This window comes from Danio rerio, chromosome 11 (genome assembly GCF_049306965.1).
Source record: "Danio rerio strain Tuebingen ecotype United States chromosome 11, GRCz12tu, whole genome shotgun sequence".
In the NCBI taxonomy this organism is placed as follows: domain Eukaryota; kingdom Metazoa; phylum Chordata; class Actinopteri; order Cypriniformes; family Danionidae; genus Danio; species Danio rerio.
The window spans coordinates 44,179,201-44,195,000 of record NC_133186.1 but is presented as its reverse complement, the minus strand read 5'-3'; the positions used below and the strand labels follow the sequence as shown (position 1 = coordinate 44,195,000).

Here is a 15,800-nt window from a genome sequence, read left to right as displayed (position 1 = left end):
GCTGCAGCTTAAAGGGCCATGACACCCCCCACTATCGGTTAAAGTCTACTTCAGAATTTTTTCAAAAGATGCATGATTAATGGGCGTGGAGCTCCGCGAGCATCGGGCTGGAGTGGGCGTGGCCAGCAGGGGAGAATGTGAGCGAACAACTGTTGATGTCAGTTAGCTCACAAATTGAGACAAACCGTGAGGAGACGCATGAGTTTATAGTTTACAAAGTTAAAATGCAAAGAAATAAACAGTAATTTAATGCCTTGCTACATTTGTTAGTCGTAATTTCATATACACATAACCACAATTTATATCATTAAAAAGATAATCGTGTTCATATAAACACTATAAATGTGGATTCTCCCTCAATCCCCGGGTTTGAATCATAGATCTGAAAGCAGACTCAGTGCAGCAGGTCTCCTGACTTGTCTATTTTAACCATTATCCCTGCTGGTAATATAGAGGATTTAGGCAAACACAGCAGCACAGTGATGTGTCTGAATGTGAATGAACTCCTGATAAAAGACAACATCCGCCATTCTCCAATTCTCGTGCTGCTCTCCCGACAAAAATGCTTGCAGCAAACACACAGCTTTGCTGTATGATCGGCCCTGACAGGATCGCGGGGAAAAACATGCAACAAACCCCATGGATCATGGAAACAAACACATACGAGCCTTCATAAACGGCTACTGTGTGCCGTGGGTCTGTATCTCACAGCTTGAGCTTGGCACTGGTCTGGCAGGTCTGCGTCTGCCTTGCCTTCGGAAAGCGCGTGCTGTCAAGCTCTCATGAATAATTAAGCAGCCGGCTCTTCTCATAGGATAAGGAAACTTCGCTTTGAATAATAATGAGAAACCGACGCGTCATCATTGCACTTGCGGTACTGCGCTACGTCGCCGATTTTGATCCCGCCCCAAAAATCATTTTAAACCCGGAAGCTGAAATTAGCTGACAAAAGCTCCAAATTATCCAGTTTTCCCCACAATTACAGATAACATTGTCTTAACTGATGCTCAACACACACAAATCTGTTAATATATATAAAAAAGTTCTCCAGGGTGTCCTGAACCTTTAAAAACGCCTCTCATATGGAGAATGAAGCCTCATGCATTGCTCAGTTTGTGAGTTTCTCACAGACTTCAACAGTGTCACAATCTGGATGGTTCTGTGGGTCTCGTCTATCAAATCTGAGCTTTATTTTGCATTTCCTATCGGATTCAGATTAGGTGATTGGCTAGGCCATTCTAAAGCTTGATTTTCTTTCTCTGAAAGCATCTGAGAGTTTCCTCTGTGTTTTGATCATGGTCTTGCTGAAAAGTCCACCCTGGTTTCATCTTCATCCTCCTGCTAATGTAGATGTTGGACTGAAGCAGCTGATATTCATTTACACTGAGGAAGAGCACAGGGTTGCTGAAGAACTACTGAGAGATTTCAGCTGCTGTCTGGGCTGTCACTGCAGAACTACACCTTCCTTTCTTCATGTGTTCAATACCTTTTCCTTGCATCATTTATGTTTATTACACATAACTTCATTTGTGAACTAATTAGATTTCCTTTCTTTGCATTTATGGATTTCTTTAGTTTCTATCAACATCCAGGGAAAATTGTAAGTCAACAGCTCTTTTAAAAATGTGACGTGTTCAATACTAATTTTCCCTGCTGTATACAGGAAGGCAAAAAACAAAACAGAATAGTCAAAATGTATCCTAAATAAAAAAAAAAGAAAAACGACAACACATCTGACTCTAAATATTCATTACAATTAGTAAAACATTAGTAAAAACAGCAAATATATCTTAAATTATGTGTATGCTATTATATTTCATAATCGACAGCAGTATTACATAACCAGAGCCACCACTATCAAGTTCACAGAAATATTTAAACATGATCCTCATACTGTAGATGGGAATGCCAATCGATTACAGCTGTAATTAAATCAAATAACCACACTTAGAGGATTAAAAAATGCTTGTGACAAGCCTATAATGCACATAACTGCATGCCTTTTCAATAAATAAAAAGATTCAGAATAAAAAAGTGTTCTTGCATATAAAATCATGTTTTAATGGTGCACGAGTTTAACCTAAACTTACCGTACGTTCACAGCAAAAGTAGCCGGAAGTCATTCATTTTTAAAGGGTCACGAAACACCAAAACACATTTTTTGAGCTGTTGACAGTCGTATATGTGTCCCACACTGCTAAAAACACTATTAGGACACTTAAATTTCACTAAAAAGTGTAAATTGGTTGTTTTTGCGTTATTTCAAGCAAATTTGTACTTCCTGTTTGAAATGAATTTTTGAAGCTGCGTCACGGCCATGACATAATAGCGTGTATTCCAGCGTGCAGACTGGGCGTCTGTGCCAGAGTGAGTCTTATTACGTCTTACAAAGTGATGCATTAATGCATGAGTAAGGCTTGGTTCAAACCAATCAGCGCGCTCTATTGTGCAACTTCATTAATATTCATTTCTGTGTTTACACGACATGGACGCCACGTTGTGTTGGCAAAACAAGCGTGAAGTGTTGCTTTTATAGTTTGCTGCCGTTAAGTTTCGTTTTCTTTTTCTCTCTGTGAGAGTTCAGCTGGAGTCACGTGTGGATTAACAGTGTACGCGACGCTCGACAACAATAACTTACGTGTCTAAGGAGGATTATTGTTTACCAGAGAGCTGTTCTCATCTGCAAACGCTGAGATCTGGAATCGATTGTAGTCTTCTCTTCATAAAGACGCGGCTCTAGTTGCTGGTGATTGTCCTGTCTCTACAGATTTGGTAAGTGAGCGACCAGTGCTCTTTGTTTATTCAGTTTGTTCGTATCAAACTAAGTTAACTATTGCACCGTAACATGTTAGGACCACAACCAAACTTTAACCTCGTGTAGGGTTTTTAACCGCATTTAGTGACCGGAATAACACACGCAGCTTTCTGACACTACCTGTCGTGTGCATCTAAGTTTCCGGGAAATGCGGAGGTTTTTTTTCTCTCATTCGCCGTGCGGTATCAAACATTGCATGAAAAATACACGCTTAGAGCAGCTCCTCGAATCAAATATCTCGTTTGTCGCGAGGGGCATGAATGAATTCCCTGAATGAAAGAGCCAAACTGCAGTTAAAGTCCAACATTTAATAATTTGGCAAATAATTCCACTACAGATGTCCATGTAGGTTAAACACCATCACTTTCTACTGTGTGTGAGTATTTTGACTGAAACTCGTGCGTGCCCAAATACACACTCCCACACCATCCCACTTTAGTTCCTCCGACACTCCCCCACAAACAGAGCTGGACACGCCCACTTTTCTGACTTTTTCCAAAGTAGAGGTGTGAAAACACCCTGCTGAAACGAGGGGGTTTCATGGCCCTTTTAATGAGAGCCGGTGGCGATAAGCGGCGAGGAGCAGCGCGGCACGTCTTTGCCGGCGTGGGCGTCGAGGAGAGTTGAAATCAAGTCAACTTTATGGTAATGAGCTATGACGCAGTTCGGCGGCAAGCAATCAGAATGAAGACGTCCACCGCTTGATAGGAGTTCAGAGAACACAGACCTGTGAACTTTGGTTCTGATCACAGTTGATCCCAAGGGTTTGATGATTGCAGTCGCCGGATTTCCAATTATTTACAATGTTTTCTTACAGGAACATGCATTAAATAAGTTACTGGCGAGTTACTGATGTACATTAATGTTATATATTTATCTTAAAAAGCGAGAATCTCACGCAACGTGACAGTACAAAACAGTACTGCTGCTTCAGGATATTTCAGACATATGGACACATATTGGATAAATAAAGCAAAGCCACACCACATGCAACTTGATCTTCCATTGTTATATGAATTTGATAATAAGTGCGCAACATTTTCCCGCTATAAACATGTTTAGTGCAGGAATGTAACTGATATGCTGCAACGGCTCCTTTAAATACAAGATCAGTGTAGCGAGTTTTGACGCTCTCGCCACTGGAGCTGAAGGCAGACAGTGCTGTCGCCATAGCGACCTTGGACGCTCTCGCTGATTTTGGTGTGAACGCACAGTTAGAGTACATTAACATGACAACACTGCACTAAAAATAGAAATGCTTTCAATAGTTTGTGTTTATATGCCCATGAAATGCATAGAAGTTCAGTTTTTGTTTGAACTTTGTTTAAAAACCTACTTATAGAATCTTAATTTTGAACTGTTTGTGAAGCTGTTTATGCATGTTGGAGCGTTGGAGTTAAACTGATTAATTCATTGAGTTTCTTTCTCGTGTTGAACACAAAGAAGAATGCTGCAAAAACATCCATTGACTTCCATAGTAATATTTCTATAGAACAAATGGCTGCTTTTCCCCTATCATTCTTCAGAGTTTCTTGTTTTGTGTTCAACAGAAGAAAGAAATACAAGTTTAGAAACACTTGAATGCGAATAAATGATTTCCAGTTTAGGTGGACTGCCGCTTTAAGACTTCAGCACAGTGATTACGTTGGACATGCAGGAGCTGAATTTCCCAAACGTACAGTATGAGCGAATGATATGTGTGTGCTGTAATGAACACCCGAGATTCACATGCAGTAAACTTCAGTCAGCAGTAAAGAGCAGCGTGGGGATTGGATATCTCTGCAGGAGGATCTACAGACACTGAAGGATACAGCACAGGCTCAACACAGACTTTTTTTTGTGTGAAACTGCAAAAATCTATGCTTGACTACAGCTTTTAGGCAAAATGAACAGTAGGGGGCAGTATGATGACCATCATTTTTGTTCCTTTTTACACTAATGATATTTACAGCAACATATGATCATGCAGTTCTTTGTACAACACCAAGTAACGCCACAAAACTGCTTATTGGTGTTAATATGATTCATAATCACATACATTTACATCACCTGTCTATCTCCATATGGACTACTATTCTGACATGGTCAGTTTGCACAGTAGCTCACCTTGTATAGTTGAAGCTGTGATGAAGAGAGCTCGGGTTTGAGCCAGTAAAGCATGCTATGTATAAATGCAATGTAAATAAATGCTATATAAAGTAAAGGTAAAACTATGTAGTTGTAGTGTACTCTTCTTTTATGTTTGCTTTGATTAGGTTTAGGAAAACGTTTAGGTCAGTGGTTTGTTTCTATCACCATTGTTTGTATTATACAAAACATACCCCAAGTAATGTATTTTAAATTTGCAAGCAATGTAAACAGCGCCCCCTACTGAATTTATCATGCAAAACGTACAACAAAGCATAACCTAAGTATTTCAGATTCACTGAAATGTAAACAGCTTCCTCTAGAGAATTTATTATTTGAATTGTACAACAAAAAATATGCAATGTATTTCAGAATCACAAAAATGTAAACATCGTCCTCTAGTGGGTTATCATCTGAAACGCACAACAAAACATACCCTATCAACGTATTACAGATTTACTAAATTGAAAACAGCGGCCCCTAGTGGATTTATCATCTGAAACGTACAACAATAAATACCCTATATAACGTATCACAGATTCACAAAAATGTAAACAACGCCCTCTAGTGGATTGGCCATCTGAAACGTACTACAAAACATACCATAAGTAACGTATTTCAGATTTGCAAAAATCTAAACAGCGCCCTCTAGTGAATTTATTGTCTAAATGTACAACAAAACATACCCTAAGTAAAGTATTTCAGATTCACTGAAATGTAAACAGCTTTCTCTAGAGAATTTATTATTTGAAACATACAACAAAAATATGTAATGTAATTCAGATTCACAAAAATGTAAACAGCATCCTCTAGTGGGTTGTCATCTGAAATGCACAACAAAACATACCCTATCAACGTATTACAGATTCACAAAATTGTAAACAGCGGCCCCTAGTGGATTTATCATCTGAAACATACAACAGAAAATACCCCATATAACGTATTACAGATTCACAAAAATGTAAACAACGCCCTCTAGTGGACTTATCATCTGAAACGTACAATAAAAATACCCTATCTAACATATTACAGATTCGCAAAAATGTAAACAAGGCCCTATAGTGGCTTTATCATGAGAAACTTACAAAAAAACTAACCCTGAGTAATGTATTTTAGATTTGCAAAAAATGTAAACAGCGCCCTCTAGTAGATTGGCCATCTAAAACATACAACAAAACATACTCTAAGTAATGTATTTTAGATTCAACGTACAACAAAGCATACCCTAAGTATTTCAAGCTCACTGAAATGTAAACAGCTTCCCCTAGATGATTTATTATCTGAAACGTACAACAAAAAATATGTAATGTATTTCAGATTCACAAAAATGTAAACAGCGTCCTCTAGTGGGTTATCATCTGAAATGCACAACTAAACATACCCTATCAATGTATTTCAGATTCACTAAATTGCAAACAGCGGCCCCTAGTGGATTTATCATTTGAAATGTACAACAAAAAATACCCTATGTAGCATATTACAGATTTGCAAAAATGTAAACAAAGCCCTCTAGTTCATTTATCATCTGAACTGTACAACAAAACTAATCCTGAGTAACGTATTTCAGATTCGCAAAAAATGTAAACAGCACCCTTTAGTGGATTTATTGTCTGAAACGTATACTAAAACATACCCTGCATTACATATTTAAGATTCACAAAAATGTAAACAGCACCATCTAGTGGATTTGTCATCTAAAACGTGCAACAAACTGTACTCGGAGCAATGTATTTTACATTTTGCAAAAATGTGAGCAGAGGCATGTATTTCCAATGAGACTGGGCTGGAAGGAAAGCTTGCATGCACAAAGTAATCTACTAAACCTGTTAATATTGTTGACAAAATAAATACACAACACTTGCATGATCAGCAAATGCATCATCACTCACAGTTATTACTGAATGTCTTACTAATCAGTTCTTTGTGCTGATAATTATATTTCCTAATTTTGCACAATTATTTTAGATGTACTACTAATTCACGTAGAATGGAAGATCAAAGGAAAGATTCTCTGAGCGTCATTAGCTGACGTTCCTTTGGGTGTCATGAAGCTGAGATAAGATGAAGCTATTAGCTATAATGAGCATGAAATCTGAGAGTGCTTACAATGATCACGTTTCAGGTCTAGGGATTTATTGCTATTATTTGCCTTATCATATTCATCAGAATGCCTTTAGTATGAAATGTGGGTGTTGCTAGACCTGGTAAAACAACTGCAAATAAGGTAAAATAAAGGTACAAAGCTGTCCCTGTGACGGTAACTGTTCAGAAGGTACACTTTAATACACATTTAGTTGACAATACTTAGACAAAAGTAAGCTAACTCGTTGTTTTTAAGATGATTAGTAGAGTTTACTTTAAAAAAGTGAGTAAATTCATTGCTTTTAAAACGATTAGTTGACTTTACTTAAAAGAAGTGAACAAACTTGTGAGTAAAAGTAAGTAATCCGGTTGCTTTCAAAGTGATTGACTGACTTTAAAAAAGTGAGTAAACCTGTTGCTTTTAAAATGATGATTAGTTTACTTTACTTAAAAGTGCAAGTAAAACTGTTGCTTTTAAAACAATGATTAGTTAAGTTTACTTAAAAAGTGAGTAAACTCATAGATTTTAGATGTGATTTGTTGTTTACTTGAAAAGTGAGTAAACTCATTGCTTTTATAGCGTTTAGTTGAGTTTGACTTAAAAAGTGAGTAAAGTCATTGTTTTTAAAGCGATTAGTTGAGTTTACATTACAAAAGTGAGTAAACCTGTTGCTTTTACAGCGTTTAGTTAAGTTTACCTTAAAAAGTGAGTAAAGTCATTGCTTTTAAAGTGATTAGTTGCGTTTACATTACAAAAGTGAGTAAACCTGTTGATTTTAAAGTGATTAGTTGCGTTTACTTAAAAAGGTGAATAAATCTGTTGCTTGTGAAATGGTTAGTGGACTTTAAAAAAGTGAGTAAAGTCATTGCTTTTAAAGTGATTAGTTGCGTTTACATTACAAAAGTGAGTAAACCTGTTGATTTTAAAGTGATTAGTTGCGTTTACATTACAAAAGTGAGTAAACCTGTTGCTTTTACAGCGTTTAGTTAAGTTTACCTTAAAAAGTGAGTAAAGTCATTGCTTTTAAAGTGATTAGTTGCGTTTACATTACAAAAGTGAGTAAACCTGTTGATTTTAAAGTGATTAGTTGCGTTTACTTAAAAAGGTGAATAAATCTGTTGCTTGTGAAATGGTTAGTGGACTTTAAAAAAGTGAGTAAAGTCATTGCTTTTAAAGTGATTAGTTGCGTTTACATTACAAAAGTGAGTAAACCTGTTGATTTTAAAGTGATTAGTTGCGTTTACTTAAAAAGGTGAATAAATCTGTTGCTTGTGAAATGGTTAGTGGACTTTAAAAAAGTGAGTAAAGTCATTGCTTTTAAAGTGATTAGTTGCGTTTACATTACAAAAGTGAGTAAACCTGTTGATTTTAAAGTGATTAGTTGCGTTTACATTACAAAAGTGAGTAAACCTGTTGCTTTTACAGCGTTTAGTTGAGTTTACATTACAAAAGTGAGTAAACCTGTTGATTTTAAAGTGATTAGTTGCGTTTACATTACAAAAGTGAGTAAACCTGTTGCTTTTACAGCGTTTAGTTGAGTTTACATTACAAAAGTGAGTAAACCTGTTGATTTTAAAGTGATTAGTTGCGTTTACATTACAAAAGTGAGTAAACCTGTTGATTTTAAAGTGATTAGTTGCGTTTACTTAAAAAGGTGAATAAATCTGTTGCTTGTGAAATGGTTAGTGGACTTTAAAAAAGTGAGTAAAGTCGTTGCTTTTAAAGTAATCAGTTGAGTTTATTTTAGAAGAGAGTAATCCTGTTGCTTTCAAAGCATTTAGTATGCTTTCAGGTGAGTAAAGCTGTTGCTTTTAAAGCATTTAGTTAAGTTTACTTTTAGAAAGTGGTAAACTCATTGCTTGATAGTAATTAGCTGAGTTTACTTAAAAAGTGAGAAAACCCATTGCTTTTAAACAGAATATTTGAATTTAATTAAAATATTTTTTCTGTATGTTTTTAACCATTTTCTGCTTAGACAGTATATTTTGTGTTGTTATAAATAAAGAATAATCATGTTTTACACTCAAAGTGACTCTATGTAAAGTGAAGGATTTATTCATTTCCTTTTGCTAATACATGAAAAGCTTGTAAATAAACACAAGTTTTTCATTTATTTCCTATATGAAAGTTTATTGAAGGATTTTTATATAAAGCATTATGAACTAGAACAAACGTTGATGCCATTTACACCCCATACAAATCTGATATATGAAAATGTGTGCAAATTGCATATATATAAAACAAAAACTCATGGCAAAATGTGGTTAATAATTATTAGTGCATTTACAAATAATATGTCGCGACTGCAGTTCACTGAACGGCCACCGGTGTCACTAAAAACCAAGAGATTGCACATTTTGTTGACTAAAAGTTGCATTAAATACATGCCAATTAATTCTCATTTGAGTATTAGTAGACTGTCTGCTTAATATCTGTTAATATGCTCCTTTAACAGACATTTAACTGACTATAAGAAACTTTGCAAGTACATGTCAACTTACAATAACCTAACAGTCTACTTATAATCTAATGAGAACTAGTCGTAACTTAAATTCAAGAAAATGTATTAAAGAGACCATCAAAATAAAGTGATACACAGTTATAAATTACAATATAACTAAACATAATGCAAAAACATGTTTTCACTAGCCTATTATAGACTAAATTACTTATATTTTCCAACTTCACTTAAAGACTGAATGCTTGGTAAACTTCCTCCAGACCACAAAAGAAGCTTTTCACAATGAAAATCAAGATTTCACACCCAAACTTGTCCATAAACGTGTCTGAAGTTCCTGTGTGATGTCATCATATGAAAATATTTGCAAATTGCATGTATAACAAACACAAAATGTGGTTAATGATTATCACTAGTGCATTCACAAACAATATGTCACGACTGCGGCTCATTGAATGGCCACCGTGTCATTAAAAACAAGAGTTATGAACTACAATACAACTGCAAACATGTTTTTACTAGTCTATTATAAGAATAAATTACTGAAAGCTCTTTCAAGTTTCATTTTCAAGCTTCATCTAAAGACTAAATGCTTGGTAAACTTCCTACAGACCACAGAAGAAACTTTTAACAAAGAAAAATCAAGATTTCACATCCAAACTTGTCCCTAACGCGTCTGAAGTTCCTGTGTGGTGTTATTATATTATAACTGATGGCAATCCCAGACAAAGACAAGCCCACAAGACCAACAGAGATAAACTGGGCTTCTGAATCACCCACAGAATGACCAGGATGTGACACACACACATACACACATGCACATTTGTTTCCTTTCTGCTCGCCTTCATTTTGAGCTCATTGTTGTGGCTTTTCTGAAGGGTACGGCAGCAGTATTTACTGGTGAGTCAGCACACGCCTGCATGGGCAAAAGGGGCAGCTTGATCGGAAACACACACACACACACACTCATATTCACGCGGCTCCTCTGAGGCCTTGGTGTCTGAAGTCATCCAGAAGTCATGCATTAATAAAACACCCATTCAACATCCAAATGAAATCCCATTCACAAAGACGGCTGCTTATGGCTTGAGCTCATGAATCTGTCAGCATGCCTGTCGTAGTCTACTCTACGATGAGTGCAATACAAGACTGGAAAGTATATTTTGCAATGGAAAAATAAAATAAGAAAATAAAATAAGAATTAAGTAAATATAAAAAATAAATAAACTAAAATAAACTAGAAAATAAAAAAATGATGATAAAATAAAATAAAATAAAATGGACAATTAAGCACATATTCTTCCATTAAATCTATGATGAAAAAATTATAATTCAAACCTTTTATATTCTACTCTAAAATGATTGCAATTAAATAAAGCTAAATATTTTTTGCTAAGTCAAAATAAAATGAAAAATTTAATAATAATAATTAAAAAATCTGATTAATACATAAATAAAACAAAATTTTATATAATTTAATTGACAATTAAACATATTTTACTCCCACTAAAATCTATAATGAAAAAAAAATCACAAACCTGTCATATTCTATTGCAAAATGATTGCAATACAACATTCGAAAGTCTATTTTGCAATAGAGTTCAGATACAAAAAGCTATAAATGCCATCTGAAGTTCCCTTCTAAAATGAACACTTTTCTCAGCCTCCAATATTGTTATTCAGTTATTTCACTTTAAATGCAATGCAAAAAACTAATTGCTTGCCATAAAAGTGAATTTACTGAGCATATTACACACAGGAGCTTGTGAAAAAAGCTCATTTTAGAAGAAAATTTCAGATTGCATTTAGAGGTTTTTGCATCTTATTATATATATATATATATATATATATATATATATATATATATATATATATATATATATATATATATATATATATATAATTTAACAAACCTGTTATATTCTACTTTAAAATGATTGCAAAACAACGCTGGAAAGTTTATTTTGCAATGGAAAAAAATAAATGAATAAATAAATAAATAATTAAATAATATATAAAAGACAATTACACACATTTTACTTCCTCTAAAATCTATTATAAAAACAATATAATTTAACAAACCTGTTATATTCTACTCTAAAATAATTGGAATACAACACTGGAAAGTTATTTTGCAATAGGAAAAGCAACAACAACAACAACAACAACAATAATAATAATAATAATAATAATATCAATAATATCAATAATAAATAAATAAATAAATAAATAATAAATAAATAAATAAATAAAATAATATAATGAACAATTGCACACATTTTACTTCCACTAAAACCTATTGAAAAAATATATAATTTAACAAACCTGTTATATTCTACTCTATAATAATTGCAATTAAATATAGAAAAATATACTTTTCATTATAAAATAAAATTCAAACAAATTAAGGACAATTAAATGCATTTTACCCTCAACTTTTCATCATTATTATCTATTAAACAATCAGTCAAACAAAAAAATGAACAAAGAGACAAATAAATAAAAGCTCATTGTTTTCATGACTACATTTTACTCTTTAGTTTTAAACAGAAAAAAATCCTTTAAAAACCCTAAAGTTTTTATTACTGTAATGAAAAAGTATTCCCATTACTGTGATGCCTCCTAAAGATTACCATTTATTAAATTTTAACAATTAATTTTCTTATCATATGGTAATTTATGTGTTTTCTTAATATTTACAATTAAAATCGTGTTCAATTAAAACACAATTTGTGATGAATCATACATCATTTTTGTATTATGATGACATTTGTAGCTAAACATACTTTTGTGTCAGGAAAATAACATTATAATTGATAATATTTCCAAATAATTGCTTTGATTCTGACAGTCTGACAACAGTATTCAGAGATTTGTCACCCACTGAGTTTCTGAATTTAATTATCAATTTAATAATGAACTAAATCACTGGGCAACTGTGACTTTCCCATCTCATATTTCTGAAGACAGCTGCAAAATTAGCAGGACTTCAGCTGCTGAGCAATGGCAGAAAAACTGGTATATTTAGAGGTGACTCTATATGACAATATCACTGCTGTCTGAACAGTTGGAAAAACAAATGCGGCCCAAACCAAAAACTGCTGAACCTCTCCAGGCCTGTCCAAAACCTTTTAGCAAGATCAACTTAAAGCCAGTGCTCTATTATGAGGAGCTTAAAGTTCATAATAATGACACAAATCAAACATTCAAGCATATGAATATACAGCATCTAAAGTTCACTATTTACTTACATTTACTCAGTTGGTTCTAAACCTATGAATTACTTTGCTCTGTTAATTAAAATGTATATACACAGAACATTTCATTCAAAGCAGGACCAGATATTGTGAAGAATGTTAAAATTAGGCAGTCATTGTCATCTTTAGAAAGAAAAAATACTATGGAAGACAATCTCTGTTTTTCCAAACATTCTTCAGAATATCTTCCTATATGTTCAACAGAAAAAAAGAAACTCAAAGGGGTTTAGAACAAGTGGAGGAAGTGAAAATGGTGACAGAATGTTCATTTTTGGGTGACTGTCCCTTTAAGAGCATTTCTCAATAGGATGTCCCATGCATGTGCTTTAACTCTCCTGCACTTGGGTTCATTTTGTCAGTTAAATCTAAATTACACTTTTTAACTCAACAGCTGTGGATGTCCATATTCAACCCAACATTGTTTTAAAACAACCCAGCATTTTTTAAAGAAGCTGAATTGTGTTCACTTGGCCCCTATATGGACTCTGTCCAGCCGCGTGCAAATCCGGGCCCTTAAATATTTGCTGTTCTCATGCCAAGATATTCTGCTGCAATGAATCAGACCCCTCAGCAGCTCACTTCTCAGGCCTTTTCACAGTCAAAGCATCAGATTAATGAAAGCCAGTGTACTCACTTTCTCTTGTACTCATCTCTCTCCCGCTTGACTTTGGCCAGCACGTTATACAAGGCTCTCAGTTCTGGGGTGATGGTGTCGATTTGGACCCCCACCCCGTCCGGATGGGTCCAGGTGACCCCAGGGCCCTGGACAGTCTTCACGCGCTCTCCGTGCCTCAAAATATGCGTAAAACTCCAGATGGTGCCTGGAAGTCTGGACTCCAGAGAGTCTGTCTGTACGGCCACCTCACGCGTAAATGAGAATCCCGGATACCTCGGCTGACCAGTGGCTTGCTTCAGCTGGCTCTCCAGAAGTTTGTTTCGTCTCTCCAGCTCGTGGACCTTCGCTAAAAAGCAGCGGAACCTCAAGTTGAGGGTCTTCAACACATGAATGTTCGACCCCAAGTCATTGCGCAGCGCTCGGGGAACCGCGTCCGATGGCGCACCGCTCACCGCGCCTCCCAAAAAGCCCTCTCCAAACAACAACGAGCTCATGGTTTCGTTACAAAAATATACATAAATATATCAGCGAGCTTCAATAGCTACGATTCAGATCATTCAGAAGCTGGTGAGTCTTCTTCTCATGCGTGAAAACCCCTCAAGTGTCATCGATCGCGCAGAAACTAGCAATGCAGTCATTATCTGTCTATCCGTCCGGGACGCATCCTCTTCTCCATGGAAACCAGTTTGAATGATAATAACGGAGCGGCGCGTCTGAATGTCAGCTCATTCCTGAAACTCCGGGACATTTGGAGATTCTGAGCTTCAATGAACTCCAAACTGTCCCACTGCACTGACAGGCCTGTTATTATTCTCACGGTCTCTTCCGTTTGACTGTTTTATACCGGGCGCTGCCGGCGGCGCGACGGGATCGAGTTTCATACTCCTCTAAAAGAGGGAGATCCGCAGCGCGCGCTCTCCGCCCCGGGACGCGGACACGCGCATTCGTGCACAGAGGAGGGAGTGCAGGAATTTGGCAACATCGCCCCCCTCAAACAAACTCCAGCACCTTTTATATATATTTTGACTTCACAGACTAAAAGCACACAAACAGAAAAAAGGACATCCAAAATGTGTCAGGATGTCTAATATACATTTGTAAATGTAAATAATATTAATCTACTTATTGATTTGTAATCTAATAAAGCTGTTAAATAATAAACAATTAATGATTTATAGTCTAATAATTAATTGACATATTATTTATGAATCCTAATGATAAAATATTTATTTTATAATACTTGTCCATGAATACATTACTTATTCATTTATATTTATTAGTAATGTGCAAAAATCATCGTGATTAACTGTATCCAAATTAAAAGTTTGTTTTGGCATAATATATGAGTGTGCATTATATATATATATATATATATATATATATATATATATATATATATATATATATATATATATATATATATATATATATATATATATATATATACTAGTGGAAGGGCATCTGCTGCGTAAAAACATGAAGGAGAAGTTGGCGGTTCATTCCGCTGTGGCGATCCCGGATTAATAAAGGGACTAAGCCGACAATAAAATGAATGAATGAATGAATATATATATATATATATATATATATATATATATATATATATATATATATCTCCATCAAGTTTTTACGCAGCGGATGCCCTTTCAGCCGCAACCCATCTCTGGGAAACATCCACACACACATTCACACACACACTCATACTATGGACAATTTAGCCTACCCAATTCAACTGCACCGCATGTCTTTGGACTGTGGGGGAAACAGGAGCACCTGGAGGAAACCCACTCGAAGGCAGGGAGAACATGCAAACTCCACACAGAAACGCCAACTGAGCTGAGGTTCAAACCAGCGACCTTCTTGCTGTGAGGCCACTGCACTACCTACTACGCCACTGCCTCGCCTATATATATCATGTCAATGGAGGTAAATCTCTGAGGAATATTTTCAGTAGCTTATTTAATCTCTGCCACAAAGGATTAATGCATTTCTGAAGGCAAAAGGAGGACAACCCGGTTCTAGTAAGGTGTACCTAATAAAGTAAGGCGTGCCCAATACACTACCGACTGTAAATGTGTGATTAAGTCATAGTTGAAATGTTTATGTGTCCAGTTATGCTAAATGAGCATTAAATGTGAAACTGAAATTAAACCCTTAGTAAATTCATCAATAACATCTGTCAGTTTTGTTCTTCAGCACATCGGGGAAGGTGTAGATCTGATGATTATTGTCTTGTTTGTGCATGTTGTGGCAGCACAGTATTTTCCTGTCAGCAAATGACGGATTGATGAATAGAATCAGATGTTATCAAGCATCTGCCCTGGCTTGAAGGCCTTTTCTCCACACTAATGCAGAAAACACACCCAAAGATTTCTGAGGATCAGCTGTAATTTCTGCAATTGTTATGAGCAGACAGTGCATGCACAACCAAGGCTTTTGGAAAC

General features: G+C 35.5%; 2 protein-coding genes across 5 annotated transcripts in view; one reads left to right on the top strand and one right to left on the bottom strand.

The window, feature by feature from the left end:
• iffo2b (intermediate filament family orphan 2b) overlaps positions 1–14,245 on the bottom strand; it is a 73,630-nt gene extending 59,385 nt beyond the window's left edge. For all 4 annotated transcript variants that reach the window (XM_021479908.3, XM_021479909.3, XM_021479910.3 and 1 more), the window contains exon 1: positions 13,375–14,245. In XM_021479908.3, the coding sequence (XP_021335583.1) occupies positions 13,375–13,850 (476 nt within the window). In that variant the 5' untranslated portion in view covers positions 13,851–14,245. The remainder of the gene's footprint in view (positions 1–13,374) is intronic.
• Positions 1–15,800, top strand: part of flnba (filamin B a) — a 750,037-nt gene that overhangs the window by 428,013 nt on the left and 306,224 nt on the right. The gene's annotated exons all lie outside the window — the stretch shown is intronic.